This window comes from Tamandua tetradactyla, chromosome 1 (genome assembly GCF_023851605.1).
Source record: "Tamandua tetradactyla isolate mTamTet1 chromosome 1, mTamTet1.pri, whole genome shotgun sequence".
Classification (NCBI taxonomy): domain Eukaryota; kingdom Metazoa; phylum Chordata; class Mammalia; order Pilosa; family Myrmecophagidae; genus Tamandua; species Tamandua tetradactyla.
In genome coordinates this window covers 23,144,429-23,162,692 of record NC_135327.1, presented here as the reverse complement: position 1 = coordinate 23,162,692, position 18,264 = coordinate 23,144,429, and the positions used below count along the sequence as shown (strand labels likewise).

General features: G+C 34.4%; 1 protein-coding gene across 3 annotated transcripts in view; it reads right to left on the bottom strand.

The window, feature by feature from the left end:
• Positions 1–8,272: 8,272 nt before the first annotated feature.
• The window catches only part of RAD21L1 (RAD21 cohesin complex component like 1), a 36,790-nt gene continuing 26,798 nt past the window's right edge, over positions 8,273–18,264 (bottom strand). For 2 of the 3 annotated variants that reach the window (XM_077160138.1, XM_077160158.1), the window contains exons 11-14: positions 17,844–17,965; positions 15,697–15,798; positions 13,204–13,281; positions 8,273–9,343 (exon numbers count right to left, since the gene is read on the bottom strand). In XM_077160138.1, coding sequence (XP_077016253.1) covers positions 9,155–9,343; positions 13,204–13,281; positions 15,697–15,798; positions 17,844–17,965 — 491 coding nt within the window. In that variant the 3' untranslated portion in view covers positions 8,273–9,154. The remainder of the gene's footprint in view (positions 9,344–13,203; positions 13,282–15,696; positions 15,799–17,843; positions 17,966–18,264) is intronic. The other variant, XM_077160147.1, reaches the window with a different exon arrangement.

Sequence of the window (18,264 nt, the reverse complement as noted above, 5' to 3'; positions counted from 1 at the left end):
AAGTCCTTATATCTCATGTCTCTTAAGAATTTTAAGTCCTTAAGTCCTCATCTATTCTTGGCAAAGTTTAACTTGATAGTTTCCATTCCAAGCTAACATTTCCAAAAGAAGAATTTGTCAAATGTCTTCACTGACATATTATTCCACAGAACTGACCTTGTGAGAAAGTTAATATTTATTAATGTACATGAAGAAATAGTATTTTAAGTTAACTGTTACTTTTCAAAGTTAAATCTTTTTCTGTAGCTCTGATTTTAATCTTTCATTGGTTTTGCTCTAAGTTCATCACTTTTTTTGCAAGAAGTACCTAGAATTATTTTTTTGTCGTTGATTATATTCTTTCTTTTCATTTCATTAAATTGAATTCTCCTATCAAGTGGCCATAATTATATTATGCTTTGTGGAAAAATATGACAGGGCAATTGTAGCAGGAATAAAAAATTGTAATTGAAAAAGCTATATGAAATGAGATCTGCTGTCTAAAAACTTAATGCTGTATTAGCAAGTTAATAGACAAAATATTTTATCTGTCCTAAAGCCCACTTAAATTATATAAGTGACTTCTTTAATACAAAGCCGTGAAATACTGTTTTTTTAGTAAGCGATAATTTCTGAGATTGTCACTACAATTTTTTTTGTCTGTCCCCCATGTTGTTTTGCTTGGTACTTAGAAGACTACATTTCCCAGAAATCTCCACAAGGAGCTTTCTCAAAGCAAGAGAGCAATTCCACCCACATTACTCCCATCTGGAATAGTGTTAGCCATTAAAGAATTTTCTCCTGAGCATCAAAGAGCAGGTAACTGAGAAGAGAACTGGTATTAGGCAACAAATTAGGATTATAAGCATAAATCAAAATAAAATTAGTCCTAAGGCATCAGTTGTTTTCTTTTGTTTTGGAATGTGGTGGAGAGAGGGGTAGTAAGAACTGTGTTGTGTGTACAGATGAAAAGTTTATATGTCTACTTTGGATTTAGCAAAGTTTTAGCAAACTTTCCTGCAAAAAATGCGCATGAGCACTGTGGGATCAACAATTCCATCCTGACCAAAAGGGGGAAAAGAAGTGTAACTAATAAAGTATCAGTGGCAGAGAGATTTCAAATAGAGTTAAGAGGCTACTCTGGGGGTTGCTCTTAGGCAAGCTTCAGTTAGATCTTGCTACCTATCATAAACTGCCCACCCCCAACCAGGACCATTCCAGCCAATCCTAAAGAACACCTAGGGTAATATATAAGATTCCACAAGGGTTCCATGCACTAGAGTAACTTTCCAGAAACCTACAATCTCCAGATGGGTCCCTGGTCCAGTTAAGTCCTGAAACCTAGGCCACCCTCTCCAGAACAGCAGATAGTTCCATCTCTCTATCCCATATTGGTGACAGACCCTTCCAATAACAAAAAATTAGAATTGCCATACCCTGAACACCCCTAAAGAGAGGTATGAAAAGATCAAAGTTGATGGTGGAGTTATACATAGAAGATAGGATTTAACAAATGAGTATGAATGCTGAATTATTAAATTGATATATCTTTTAGTCTCCAGTATTGTAGAGCAGCTAGAAGTAAAAACCTAAAATTGTGAAACTGTAACCCATGTCAAACTCTGAAATATGTTCTACAACTAATTGTGGTGCTGTGCTTTGAAATTTATAGCTCTTTTGTATATATGTTATTTTTCATAAAAAGAGAAGGAAAAAAAGTCGACTGTGATGATAAAAAATATTTAAGCCCTCTAGCCTCCTATATTCTGGAGCAGCTAGAAGGAAAAATATGAGAGGATTGTATGGTAGCCCATGACAAACTTTGGGATCTGTTCTGTAACCACTTGTTGAAGAGCGCTTTGAAAACTATTGCTTTTTTACTTCTTTGCTTTGTATATATGTTACACTATACAACAAAAAAAATTTTAATTCTAAAAAAAAAAAAAAATGCCCATGAGGCAAGAACACTGATATATAGAATTTAAATAAAAGTCCTAAAGTAACTTTATATTTTCAAATTAGTTAATTTCCCAATTGATAAATCACCAATTTAGATTTGTAATAAGTAAAATGCAGAATATACTGTGAAGTAATAAAACAGTTATAATTCTATATCCCAAAGAAAAAACTAAAATAAAAAGACTAAGTACTCATCGTGACTATAAAATAAATTAAATTTCACTATGAAAAGGTCCTTTCTTACACACTTACATTTGGGCACCAGCCTTGGCCATCTCATGGGCGCCCTCCTTCCCTAATAGTTTAAGAGACTATTTGGTAAATACTGTACTTACATTTTTAAAAAAAGTTTTAAAAAGCAATTTTCATTTCACTTCTGGGTATCACAATCCACTGTGTTTCTCCCACTGAATACAGCAATAAAACCTGGACAAAATGCATGTACAGCTATTTATGGACTCTGAAAAGAAAGTACTAACAGGCAAATTGAGGAAGGCCAGAATTTGAGATGCCACTGAACTAGTGGCAAGTTTACCATTTTTATTTCCTCCTATATCCCCTGGTCTGGTCTCAAAGCAGCCCAAAACATGGATTGAAGATCATCACAGAAAGAGCTACCAACGAATCCTCCTAGTTTTGACCACAGAATCATGAAAGTGTACTTCTAATGCTCAGAGAGAATAGGGAAAATCACTTTATTTTTTCTTTAAAAAATTTTTTCTGTTGTCCCATTATCCAACTCCCAAGCAGCCCTGTAGCTGTGGCTATGACAACAGGGACTCACAGGTGCTTAAAGTTGAGGCAGGGGAACCTTTTCCAACTAGAGGAGTTGTGGCCCTGAGTGAGGGTGAATCCCTGCTGCTTTGCCTTTTTCTGCCCTACCCCCATTTGGTTTCAGGTGCAGGTGCAGGAAATGAGCAGCAGAGCAGAGTAAAGAAAACTCCAGCTTCTCGGCCTAAGGAATGAAAACAGGATTCCTAAGGAGAACAAAAAGTAGTGGGGAGATTGCAGAAAGATTGAAACCCTGGGAAAATGACCCCATAGAGTTGTCTGTGGACTCCCAGCTTCACCCTCATGAATCTGATCCTGAACATCATATCATATCAAAGACTTTGAGAAATGAACTAAGGGATAGACTACTGTGCAGGTCCCAGACTGACCACTTGGTATTGCATAGACAGGACAGATCCAAATAGCATGGCAAAGGCTTTGAAAATGGAACAGATATTGAAATCAGAGCCCACAGAAAGCTAGTCAGAACTTGCAGCCTGACCCAACAGGGTCAACTCCTTGCTAAAACAAAAATATCAACATCTTCCATGGGATAAAAAGAGACCCAGAGTCTCATAATATAATTTCCAAAATGTCTAGGATACAATAAAAAAATCATTGCGCATACAAAGAACTAGGGGAATCTCATTTCATAGGGGAAAATATAATCAACAGATGCCAATATCAAGACGATACAGATGTTAGAATTACCTGGTGAAGACTTTAAAGCAGTTATTATTAAAATGCTCCAAGAAGCAAGGGAAAATGGTCCTGAAACAATAGGAAAGATAAAAAGTCTCAGCAAAGAAACAGGAGATATGTTAGCACTAAAAATGACAATAACCACAACAAAAAATCACTGGAAGAGAACAGTAGCAGAATGGAGATGATAGAGAAAAGAGTCGTGAACTTGAAGAAAAAAAGAGAAAAAGGATTGAAAAATGGACAACAGTATCAGGAACCTATGAGACAATAACCCAAATTTAATATTCACGTCTTTGGAATCCAAGAAGAAGAGGAGAAAGAGTATGGTGCAGGAAGAATATCTGGAGAAACAATGACTGAAAACTATCCAAATTTGGGAAAATAAAGATAGTGATATAAGAATCCCAGCAACCCCCAAAGAGGATAAACCAAACAAAAATGCAACAAAAAATCATGCCCAGACATATCATATCAAACCGCTGAAAACTAAAAGAAAAAAAATCTTGAAATCAGCCAGAGAAAAATGATGCATTAATTAGATAGGAATAATGATTTGAATAACTGTGGATTTCTTCATGGAAGGCAGAAGAGAATGGAAGAAACCATGGAAGTCAGAAGAGAATGGAGCAAAATGTTTTAATTGTTAAAAGAAAAGAACTGTCTTAAAATATATCCTTCAAGAATAAAGGTGAATAAAGAAATTCTCAGTTAAAGGGAAAACTAAGAGAATTCATTCACAACAGACCTGCTATAAAAGAACTGCTAAGGCAAATTTACCAAATAGGAGAGAAATTATACTCAAAGGAAACTTGGAAAATCAAGATTGAAGGAATGGGCAACAGAAATAGTAAATATCTGGGTAAATTTAAGAAACTATTCTTCTCGTCTTGAATTCTTTAAAATATGTTTGACTTTTCTCCAACCATAATAGTAAAAACAGATAAAGGGTGTTTTTTAGCACAAATTTATCATGAGGGTTTAATTTTATATTATTTATTTATGAAATAAATTTGTCTATTGGAAAGAAAAACCTATTATAATGAACATTAAAATTGGAGTTTTGATAAAATGTATGTTGACAGTTGAGAGAAAAAAACTGTAACATTGCCTGATTTTTTTTTCCATGTATGGAAACGTAATACATAAGATAACTATAATACAAAGGAAGAAACATAAAGGAACCTATATGGCGTAAGTTTCTACACTCCACTTGAAGTAGTAAAATAATGATTCTAAATAGAATGTGAAAAGTTAAATATGTATTTTATAATCCCTAGAGCAACAATTTAAAAAAATCTAAAAAAATCTAAAATTTAAAAAACAAGAGATTAGTAAAAACAAAACATATACATTGAAATGGAATATTTTAAAAAGTTCAGATATTCCAAAAGAAGACAAGAAAGGAGAAAACAGGAATGAAAGATAGAGGGAACAAGCCAGAAAAATCAATAAAATAATAGACCTAAATCAGAGCATATCAATAATGATATTAAATGTAAATGGTCTATACATATCAATTATATATAGAGATTTTCATAATGGATAAAAAATTATTTAATTAGATGCTATCTATAATAAACTTACTTTAAATATGATATAAGCAGCTAAAATTAAAGGATGGGAAAAGATATACAGGGCAAACACTAATCAAAGGAAAACTGGAATGGCTATATTAATATTAGAAAAAGTAGAATTTAGAGCAAACAAAATTACCAGGGACAAAGATGATCATTACATAATAACACAGGGGCCACTTCACCAAAAAGACATAAAAATTGTAACTGTGCATGCACCTAAAAAGAGAGTTCTGAAAATGGACAGAACTTAAAGAGAAATAGGTAGATCCACAATTATAGCTGAAGATACAAAAATAATCTCTCAGTAACTGATAGAATAAGTAGACCGAAAATAAGCAAGGATATAGAAGAACTGAACAATACCATCAATCAGCTAAATCCAATGACATTTATAGAACCCCACCTAACAGCTTCAGAATATATTCTTTTCAATACATATGGGACATATACAAAAACAGATTTTTCCTAGGCCATAAAATAAATCTTAAATTTCCAAGAATCTAAATAATTTAAAGTTGGTTCTAGGTGGGGTTGCTTACTGGAGCCCTTTAAGGGAATCATTTTGGAAAAAGCTTCAGAACCAACAGAGCCCACACAGAAGGAAAACACCCCTGGGAATCCTTATGAAACAAAAAGCCAGGGGGGGAAGCTAGCAGATGTCACCATGTGCCTTCCTAGCTGACAGAGGTGTTGAAGATGGCATCAGCCTGTCTTGAGTGAAATAACCTCTTGTTGGTGCCTTAATTTGGACAATTTCACGGCCTTAGAACTGTAAACTTGCAACTTAATAACTTCCCTTTTTAAAAACTATTCCATTTCTGGTATATTGCATTCCAGCAGCTTTAACAAACCACAACAGCGAGGATGTAGAGAAATCGGGACTCTCATGCATTACTGGTGGAAATGTAAAATAGTGAGCTGCTTTGAATCAGCTTAAGAATTCCTCAAAGAATTCTTCATTTATCCAAGAGAAATGAAAATGTTTGTACATGTAAAAACTTAAACACAAATGTTCGAAGCAGCATTATTCATAATAGCCAAAAAGTGGAAACAATCCAAATTTCCATCAACTGGTGAATGGTTAAACAAAATGTGGTATAACCATACCATGGAATATTACTGGGCCATAAAAAGGAATGAAATACAGATCACATTCTACAACACTGAGGAACCTTGAAAATATTATGCTAAAAGTGAAAGAAGCCAAGCACAAAGGCCAAATATTGTATGATACCATTTATATAAAATGTACAGAATAGGCAAATCCAGAGAAAGAAAGTAGATTAGTGGTTGCCAGGGATTAGGGGTAGGTAAGGAATGGAAAGAGATTGCTAATGAGTATGATGTTTCTTTTTGGGGTGATGAAAACGTTCTAAAAATAGATAGTAGTGATGAATGCACAACACTGTAACTATACTAAAACGCACCGAATTGAATACTTTAAAAGGGTGAGTTTTACAGTAAGTGAATGTATCTCATTAAAGCTGTTAAAAATATATTTGCAAATCAAATCCAACAATACAGAAAAGGAATAATATGCCATGGCTAAGAAGGGGTTATCCTTGGAATGCAAGGCTGACTGAAAATTTAAAAAATTAGTGTAAACCACCATATTAACAGTCTAAAGAAGAAAAACCACATGATCAAATCAATTGACATAGACAAAGCATTTGACAACATTCAATATATATTAATGACAAAAACTCTTCGCAAACTGGGAATATAATTGAATTTCTGATAAAATCTGACAAAGATCACCTACAAAAAACCCTGTAGGTAATATCGTTCTTAATGTTCAGAGAGCAAATGCTTTCCTCCTAAGACTGGGAACAAAGCAAGGATGTCCAGTCTCACCACTCCTACTCAACAACATACTGAAAGTCCTATCCAGTGTATTAGGGTTTTTTTTTAACATGGGCAGGCACCGGGAATTGAACCTGGGTCTCCGGCATGGCAGGTGAGAACTCTGCCTGCTGAGCCACCATGGCCTGCCCTGCATTAGGTTTGTTAAGAAGAAGAAATAAAAGACATACAGATTGCAAAGGAAGAAAAAAAACTGTCCCTATTTGTAGACAACATGATTATTGATGATGAAAATCCCAAGGAATATACCAAAAAATAAAATTCCTAGAAGTAATTTGTGAGTTTAGCAAGGTCATAGGATACAAAGTTAACCCATAAAAGTCAACTATACTAAGATAAAAATTATAGAAATGGAGATTAGTGGTTGCCAGGGATTAGGGAGAAGGGACAGGTAGCTGTGGCTACAGAAGGCTAACTTGAGCGATCTTCATGTTAGAGCTATTCTTTTTCTTTTCAGATGATGAGTACCTGCATCTATACATTTGATTGAACTAAATATGCACATGCAAATACACACATAAATGAATGCATGTGAAATCTGTTTGCTGGAATGGATTAATGCCAATTTCCTGATTGTGACACTGTACTACAGTAAGTAAGATGTTACTATTGGGGGAAAGTACGTGAGGGATATATCGGATCTCTTTGTATCATTTATTGCAATTGCATGTGAATCTGCAATTATGTCAAAATCAAAAAGTAAACCAAAAATCGACTGGAACTATCAGACACTACTAGTGGAAATGCAAAATGGTATATCCATTCTGGAAAATAATTTTGGTAATTTCTTATAAAGTTAAACGTATATTTACCATAAAACCTGGCAATCCCACTCCTAGATATTTATCCCAGAGCAATGAAAACTTATATTTACACAAAAATTGTACAATAACGTTTATGGTGGTTCTGTTTATAGTAAACAAAAACTAGAAACAATTTAAATTGTCCTTCAGTGGGTAAATGGATAAATAAACTGTGGTATATCCAGACTACAGAATCCTATTCAGCAATAAAAAGGAATGTACAATTAATACATGCAACAACTTGGTTGAATCTCAAACACATTATGCTGAGTGAAAGAAGCCAGTCTATAGCAAAAGGTTACATGCTATATGATTTCATTTATATGACATTCTCAAAAGACAAAACTGCAGTCATGAGAAGAGTGGTTGCCAAGCATTACGAGTAGGAAAAAGACTGACTACAAAGGGATAGCACGAGAGAGTTTTTAAAGGGGATATTACTGTTCCGTATCCTGATTGTGATGGTGGTTACAGGAATGTGTTCAAAGACATCGACGTTCAAATCTTACAGTTAGTATCTCCAAAGAGGCCATTTAGTTGTCTATAACATAATTCTAGATACATCAGTATTTTAAAGAGTACCATAGACTCAAACTTCAACTAAGAAAGAAGAAAAACAAGGGTTGTTAATATAAAAAAATGCTCAATAAACACCAAGTAAAAGAACGTTTATTTTAGTTACCTTCACTCAAATTGTAGCTGCAGACAACACTGCTGAACAGTGTCTGCTAATTTTTTTAAACATAAGAAACAGATTTAGTTTTGTTGACATATTAATAGTGGTTATAATAATAAATAGTAAATAAAAAGGTTAAATGACCTATAAATAGACTAAAAGCCACTCAGGGTATTTAAAAACATTCAAGATGAATATCACAACTCTTCAATTAAGACATCAGAATAAAAACCATGGCATTAAGTAAAATCAAAGTTGATATACATTAAAAGAAAATAAAGTATTATCCTTTGAGAAATGTTAATTATTAATTACCCCCAAAATTTAAGTAAATAATCCAATACAAAACAATCTTTTAAAACATATCCTTGGGGTGGGCCATGGCATTTCAGCAGGCAGAGTTCTCGCCTCTCACCTGCCATGCAGGAGACCTGGGTTCGATTCCCAGTGCCTGCCCATGCAAAAAAACAAACAAACAAAAAAAAACACAACCTTGAATGTTTCTCAAAAACAGATAGTGTTTTTAAAATGTATCCTAACTAAGCTAAATGTAAAATTCAAATCAGAGAAATGATAAATGTTATACATTCAAATCAGGTAAGTTAAAAATAGTTACTTAGCAATAATTAAGAATTTCTGTAAGCACTTAGGTTTCCAATACTGGCTATGATTATTCTGAATTTACAGAGAGAGAAATAGGAGGTCTGCTTATCTATGAAATGGATCAGCCTCCAGCTGCTTCCAGATGGCTTCTGCATTAAAGTTAACAATGTATAGAAAAATTCCAGTGATGACATTGATCTGCATGTTTTGGATTTCCTTCAGATTTTGTGGAACATTGGTCCCACTGTAGCTACAATATCTGCATAGGGAACACTCTGGCTTAGGTCAATAGCCCGCTGTTTTTTTAGGACAAGAAAACTATAAAATTTGGCAGCTGCTTGTTTTCGGTCACTATTTCTGCAGAGCTTCATCAGACTAAAGGACTGCATGCCCTTCTTGTTGGATTCCTGGGAAAATAATTGGGAAAAAAAGAATAGGAAAGGGTAACAAGGTCATGAAAAGTAGAGCAAGTTTAATATACTGTGAATGCATGATAAACAAAATATTGATATTTTGATAAGTGACTGTGAAATCCTTAAATGGAGAAATGCAAATGCCTCTTTAGTAATCATATAAAAACACCATAGGTCACTGAGCAGAAGCTTGTTCACTGAGAAAATGCATGCAAAACAACTCTAAAATGTTACGCAAATTTCTAATGTGTTATACAAATGTTAGGTCTTTAAAAAAAATTGGTGTTAACATAAATGGTTCCTGTGAAGTGCAAGAGGAAAACTTCCAAAGGAATCTGATGGGCTTCAAAATACAGTGATAATCAGCCCAACAGTATTCCTTTTCTTAAAAGTACTGAGGTGAGGGTGACTGAAAACAACCCTAGTGGTAAATGCATAGTACATTTGTACATTTCAGTGGCAGGGAAACAGGACTATGAAAACATCTCCCAGTTTCTTTGCACAGATTGAAAAGATGTTAGGTTCACTACAGAACACTTGTGTACCTACTAGAAATAACTGATGTACAATAAAGTATTTAGCCATGGATGAATCAGATTCCAAGTTATAGAAGATTTTTTGTTAGAAATACTGTAGTAAATACTGGCTAGTATCTTTTTGAGTAAAGCACTCCTTCAATAGCTATGAGGCACTTTTAGAAATAACATAGATACATACTTTCCGTCAGTCCATACATTAAGCAAATTAATAATTTAAAGACTTTATTGTACTTTATCTCAACAAAAGGACTGGCCTAGTGTCAGCAATCTTTCATTTATTTTAATATCTCTTCATTTATTCCCTTTCCTTAAGGAGACAAGATGTGGATGAGATGACTGTTTTCCCCGAGGAAGAACAGGGACAGATTTTTCTATTTCAAAAATCCCTTTAAAAAAAAAAAACCTGAGGGAAAAATATGCAAAATTGAACACATATGCTTATTTCTGTTCCTTCCAAAAATCCCTTTAAAATAAAGATAAAGGAATTAAAAATCACAAAGATCTAAAATAAAGACAAAGAAAGTAGAAGATGTAACTAACCTAGCAGAGTAGAAAAAGCTGAAACCTAAGTGCCAGAAGTGGGGAAAGCCAGAAAAAAACAAGCCAATTGAACTACAGAACCCTGGAAAGGCTCAGATATAGGAGGCATTAGCATGCCATAAGCTGTGGATGAAGAGGGAAACTGAAAACAGAATTCTTAGAAAGTTTACTTGGGAGCAGTTAGATCTTCAGGTCCACTCCACCACCTCACAGAACCAGGAGACTACTCTTTCCATAACCTAGCAGGTGGCAGGAAATCACCTTTCTGGAGACACCAACCACTGAGATTCTGGACTTAGCAGAGACTGCGGATAATGAAGGAAAAGTGTCATACTACAGAGGGATTACATGAAATACTACATTCTAAGCAGTAAGACTCTCTCCCTCCCCAGTTTCTCCATTCCCTCTTTTTGGCTCCCAAATCACAGAGAGCCTGCTGTGCTTAAATCCCTCAGGTAGGAGAGCTGAAGATTTTCCTTTTTCTTTGCAAGGAAAAAGATCTATAGATAAGACCATCTGCAGGGACCCCATTCAATTACCTTACCATAAAGATCCAAATCTATAAGCCCCACCCATGCATATTGAACTTCCAAATAACTTTTGGGTATCTCATTCTTATATTAAAACAAAGATCCACCACCAGACATTGAGTAAAATCTCGAATATGAAAGAGCCAAAAAAGAATGCATTTAAGAGAATTGCTAAGGAAACAGAGACAGTGCAGGCAGCAGAAGAAATCTATAACCTCTGAAAGTTAAGAGAAGACATTGCATCCGTGAAAAATGATTAGGAAGAGTGTGAGAGAAGCAGATCAGTGGTAGCCTGGGATGGAGGGGAGGGGAATGAGAGGAGTGGGAGAGTGGGAAGGGGTACAAGGAGACTTTGTGGAGTGATAGATATGTTCACTGCCTTGATTTCACTATATATATACATATGTCAAAACTTATAAAACTTTTAAATATGTGCAGTTTATTGTATATTAACCATATTTCAATAAGCTGTTAAAATGTAATTAAATAAAAATATTAAGATGCCATAAAATAAGAGTTAATAGCTATGAAAAAACTCTTGGAAAACATAAAGGTGAAAGCAAATATAAAAATCCAATAAAGATTGGAAGGTAAAATTGAGGAAGTCTTCTAAACAGTAGAAAAATAAGACAAAGGAAAATAATATAGGGGAGAAGAGATTTTTTAATCATTAAAAGAGAAAATTAGGAGAGCCAACATCTGACCCAGAGATGGTCGAGACGGAGAAACAATATAAATAACAAGGAGGAAGTCCAAGAAATAATATTCGAAATTTTCCCAGATCTCAAGGACATGCATTTTCAGATTACAAGAAGCCACTGCATGCTTAGCACAATAAATGAAAAAACACCCAAACTACAGCACAGCACCATGAAATTTCAGACCACCAGAAATAAAGATCTAAAAGTTTCCAGAGACAAAACAAAGGTCCCCTACCAAGGAGCACCAACCAAGGAAGCATCTGTCTTTTCAACAGCAACACAAGTAGTATAGAAATGGTGTAATGCCATCAACATCTGAGGGAAATTATTTCCAACCTAAAATGCTATATCCAGAGACAATCAATGAAGTTTAAGGTAAAACAAAGATAATTTCAGGCTTGTATGTAGAATCTCTATCTCCCATGGACTCTTTATGTCAGCAAATTATGAAACAATGTTAACCACCCAAAAGCACAAGAATAAACAAGAAAGAAGAACTAATATAGAAATGAGGTCATGGAATTCCAATGTTTATGGTAAAAGAATATGCCAAGACAAAAACTGTGGCACAGATCTAGAGAGCAACTAATCCAGATTTGAGCAGAGAATGATGAGCTCCAAGAAGGATATCTCCAAGAAAAAAAGGAGAACTGATGGATCAACAGATATAATTGATCGTACTAAAAGGGATTTTACTGTACTGTCAGAGTATTTGGAAAAACAATTAGGAATGGGTATATAAACACTAAGCAAATGGGGGAAAAAACACAAAAAGCTACAAGAAAAGAAATATAATTACACTATGAAGTTTCAATGTGAACTAATTTTTACACAGTCTTTGTGGCAGAGGCTACTAGTCGTCCCTTAATATCCATTCTCCTCTTCTACCACAATGATAAAATTATTAGCTGGACCCAAGTTTGCTGAATAAAGACTACATTTCCCAGCTAGACACAATGTGATTAGGTTTTGGTTAATGAGATGTGAAAAGTAACATACCCACAATTCTGGGTTATATCATTAAAGAAAACTTTGCTGCTGTTTGGAATGCAGACAGGGTAAGTAATTGGTCATTTTTAACCATTTTGAAATGAGGGCGACAAGATAAAGGAAAACTGGGTCTCTGATAATTTTCCAAGCACACTGCCATACCAGATTAAACTTTTCTTTGAGAGGCAAAGAAACTTCCATATTTTTTAAGCCACTGATATTTTGACTTTATGTTGCAATCAAACCTGTGTCATAAATATTACAATTATTATATTGCAAACATTCAGTATTGATTTAACAAAAAAATTGTGCTAAAAATGTACTGGGGGAGGATGTAAGAAGTTGATTAGTGCCCACACTAATAGTAGGTACCCACACAAACTCCTATATCAAGTACTGGGTATAAGCACTCAAAATCATCTCCCTCTAGTGGAATTTGACTGAACAAAAATACGATGAAAACTGTTCAATTTTTATCAATACCTAGAAGATTGAAGGCAACATTTTGTTTATTTTCAAAATAAGAATAGGGTTGACAAACCCTATCTTCTTACCCGTAAGCTATTTAACATATGGAGTATTTTTCTATTCCATCTTTCTTCTTCAATAGTTTGTTCATTCCCCAGTGACTCCTGTTTGAATGAAAAAATAAAATATTTCATTTAAACAAATTCTACTGAATGTATACTGTTTGTCAGACACAGTATTAGTTACTATAAGAAACTATAACACTAGGTCCTGAAAAAAAGGAGATATGGTCTGATAACAAAAAGAAAAATATATATAAATTCAATCAATTTTGGTAGAATTACATCTATATATTCCAGGGCGCCTTGTAACAAGGGGCTCCAAAGTAGGAAATACAACAATCTTTATTGGTAACGCCACCCCAGAATGTTGTGCCCTTACTGTCAGAAGATGACACTTATGGCTAGGACAATCTGAACTCATTGGCAAGAGTAAACGAAAAGCTACAGAAAGACTGTGCCATGTTAAAGCCTTTATCTAAACTTATTACTGGTTTTTAGTAGTTTGTGTATAGTTGGAATAGAAACTTTTAAGATTTTGAGGGTCTTGTCCAGAAGAGTTCAACACACTGCCTGTCATGTCATCTGAATAGATCCATTCTTTTCAGTCTTTTAAAACTTAACCATCGGGCGGTGCGATGGTGGCTCAGTGGCAGAATTCTCGCCTGCATGCCAGAGGCCCAGGTTTAGTTCCCGGTGCCTGCTCATGTATGAAAAGAAACTTAACCATCTTCAGGAACACTTCCATATTTAAGAACCATAAAGTTGAAATCCTTCAGGAATTTACTGTAAGCCCTTACAAACTAACACTTTATAAGCCAAGAACAGAAATTGGGCACAGGAAAGATGCCAATGAGTTTGATAAAAAGCAGATCTATAGAGGGATGGGGGAAGGGGAGTGGCACAAATGTGACCTACTTTATAAAATATCAGCACCTGTGTCACCCTTTCACATATACACTGTTGGCAAACTTTCATGTGTAACTCTGGAGTTCCAGATACTTCCTAAAAGTGTTTTAAATGTCATAGACTCCAAGATGATTTCAGAGAGCTCTGGAATATTCTGTATGACATTTTTAATCCTTTGAGGCTAAGAGGACTCTTTAGACTTGGCCTGGAAACTTCTGAGTCCCCATTCCCACTAGCTAAACAGACAATTTAGTCTTGCCTATGCTATTTCCCTTATAACTCCCAAAGAGCTGATGTGAAAAGATAGTAACTTTATTCTGAAGAGTTTTCTAAATTCCGCCAGCTACAATTTGTTTATTCTCTTCTGGTCTATCCTGGGAAAAATGAGTTTACCCACTTATTAATGTATATTTTATGTTAAATAAAAAAATGCTATTTTTGAAATGTAAAGCAATGCTCTTTGTTAAAGTTCCATGAGACTGTAGCTTCTCCCATATTGTATAACTACACTAAACAGAAAAAGGCTCAGAAGAAATATTCTGCTGAAGCCTGTCTGCTTGATCTATCCAGACACTCTCCAGCTGACTCCATTGTGTGGAAAGCCCACTGGATTATTAAACAGCTGCACTTGTGCTGTGTTGTGGTTTGCTTGACCATTTATGGAAATAACATGCATCTATAGATAAATCAAACTGAAAGGTAAAGATCAATCAACCCACTTCTGGCTCAACTGTATGGATGTTTCAGGTAAAAGTTTAATATATATATATATATATATATTTTTTTTTTTTTCATGGGCAGGCACCGGGAATCAAACCGGGGTCTCTGGCATGGCAGGTGAGAATTCTGCCTGCTAAGCCACTGTGGCCCACCCAAGATATATATATTTTATTCCATCCTAGATTATTCAAAGAATTCAGTCAGTTTTTCATGTAAGAAAAAACAATCAAATAGTCTCAGAACTCACTAAAAAGATAATGTATTTAAAAACAAATTAACATCAGATATTAAGAAGGGTTTTGATATATTTACTAAAAAATTTTTGTTACAATTCCTTATAATTTAAAATATATATTCAAGCACCCTGGGACAAGGCACCTGGAGAAATAAGGGAGTAATGTATAGGGAATTAGATGAGTTGGATTTTAGTTTTGGATTTACTATTGATACATGGCACTTTGAGCAGACCCTTTTTTGTTATCTGACCTCTAAATGCCTTATTTAAGGTTTCTGAAAAAATACCAAATTTTTTTTTTGTAAAATAGAATAAACTTTAAAATGCCCTTGACCATATTCCTAATATGGTTCTATATCTCTAAAAATTTTATAACTTAAAACAGTGATTCTCAATGTTTTAAAATCTATGACCACTTTTGAGAAGTATAAAAATCTCAGTTTCCTTTAATATTATTTGAGATTCAAAATAAGGTTCAGAAAAAATAGTCAAAACAATTCTCAATATGTTTTATCAAACTACTTACACATCTATTAAGATCACTAATTGAAATTACAAATTTAGAAAGTAACATGACAACTCTAAAAAAATTGGATAAATAAGGTGTTAAATATTTAGAAACAAAATGTAAATAACTTTTTCAAGACTATACATACATTTACCAACTCAACTGGACAATTTTCAATATCTTGTCCCAAGTAGGCATTCATTAAAGAGGATTCCTCAGCTGCAGAAAAAACCATCGCAACAATATCCTGCTAAAGCAAATTAGGGAAAGATAGGTAATTCTGCTAATAATTATCGTAGGAACAATCTTATTTTCTTAATGTTTTAGTCACTTCAATGCTCACTTCCATAGTTAATTTAAATTACTACCCAAATTTTCAAAATATTATTTCTGAATGATCCCAGTATAGGCAGTACTTGACTTAAATATCCCTGTTTTCCATATGCCTCCTATAAATGAAAAACTTGCCCAGCTCTTTCCTTCTTGCTTCCTAACCTTTTCCTTCTCTCTGCAGACCTCACCTCAAAAGTCTCTATTGTTGCTGAGACTTCTTTCCTTTGCAGCATTTTAACTAGCCTCAATCCCCTACACCTCTATTCTCATCTCAGTACCAGGTAGCAGAGCAAAGAGATCTGTAATGAGCAAGCAGAGAGAGTAAGGGAAAGGATATTAAGATCTCTACCCTGGGCCTTGACAGGACTCCTACTACCACTGCTGGAGGTGTGCAAAATCAAAGAAGAAACTGTATCAATCCTCTGGAAGGAGAGGGAAGATAGGAAAAAGAAAAATAGAAGGCCAGAAACTCACCATTCTCTATCACCTACTTCCCTTTTCATTGCTATAGAAGCTACTGGCCTCATTTTCTTATTCCACCTATCTCCTAGCTTCATTTCCCAGTTGTCATCCTGCATCTTGATTAAGTTGGGAGCTTTGACATTAACATTTACTTGACTTTTCACTTTTGTTTTTAAAAATTTTAGTGAATAAAAGAAGTTGCATTTTATTCTTTAATATATGTATTTATGGAGTCTCATCATTTTTCCCCTTTTAATTTCTATGCATTTCCTACATTTTAGATAAGCTTCGTTTTGCAATTAATTTATATAAAAATTTTGTTTTATGAAGATTTGAGAATGAGTAATCAAAATCAACATTTTCCTCTACCTTCAAACTGACTATGCTCCCATGCCTGACTGTATTTCATATCTGCTCACCATCTCTGGAAGCAGACTAAAAATGGAATTGAAGGTTAAAACATAAGTCGTAGAAATGCTTCTCAACTCCTCAAATTAGGGTAAATGAGTAGAGGGTTCAAACTAGTGCATCAATTCATTTTCCATCTCTCCACTTCAAGCACTTGGGAAAATCTATTTGTGAATATGGCTGTGATAACTGCATTTATGTTTTCCTTCCAAAAATTAAACTAAACAAGTTTATCTAGTGATAATTGTTAGTAGGTGCATGTTAAGAAATGCCCAAGCCCCAATGGAGAAGAGTAGTACTGACAATCCAGTATCAAATATCCAGTATACTGTCAAATATTTAGTAAAATACATTCCATTTTAATGCATTGTGAAATAGTCTTTCCTACAAGAACATTCAGTTTCATTGTAGATTGACTTTTATTTCCCTGAGTGGATATCAAAATGATGATAGACCAGAAAAGCACTGGTTTATTTTTAACTAATGCGGCTATAATACTTAGGTTTGTATAGCCAATGAAGTTGCAATTGGAAAATATGTCAAAGCATATTGTTTCCAACTATCTTAAAAGATGTTTTTGAATAAACAATTTTAAAAATTTGGTCATGGATCTTTAGACAGTCTTTTTAATTCAAGACCAGGATAATTTGTGGGTCTAAAATATATTACTCTTAGAGGAGAGTAGATTTCTGAGGGGGAATAAAACACAAGTTTATTGGCTAGAATGCTTAGGAATTCCATGAGATATTGAACGTGGAAACTAAGAGGATTCTCAGGCTATAGCCAGATTCAAGTACAAATAATCATTCATTGAATATACAACACATAATACTATTTCAGTATGAAACTACCTTATCTCGTGATTGCCTATCCTAAACTTCTAGAGAATACTGCTCTGCAGATGAAAACAGTAATGTTAACATATTTTACCCTGCAGCACTGAAACCAGCTAAACAAAACTGTGAAACCATATAAGATGAAATATGAACTAAAAATATAAAATATATCAGAGTACCAAAATTCCTACAACAGTCTTTAAAAAAATCACTCTCAGAAAAATAATATTTCTATGATTCTCTCAGGTTAACTCACCTCAGAGTTAATATTTTTATTATTCTCATGAGAGCTACTCTCAGATGCATCAATAATATCCTTCCAAGTTTGGGGTTCACTTAACTCTTGCTGGGAATTTGGTTCTTCCAAAACTGAGGTCTCTGAATGATCAAGGAAGCAAAGAAATTTCCATCAAAATACCTTTCAAACTTGAACTGGAAAACTTCTGAGAGAATTTGGAATCCAAGAATTTGAGCAAAGGGTGCACAAACGTTTGTATAGTTTCCCAAATCTCATATATCTTTCCTTTTCTCTCTCTGCCTCTTTATCACCTCTTCTTCCTATCCTCACCAACACCTCCACACTCACTCCCACATATTCACATACAAGACAACATGGATAGCTCTGAAGTTCAGCTTGGAATATTATTTAGCAGATTTTAATGCCTTCAGGAAGGGTG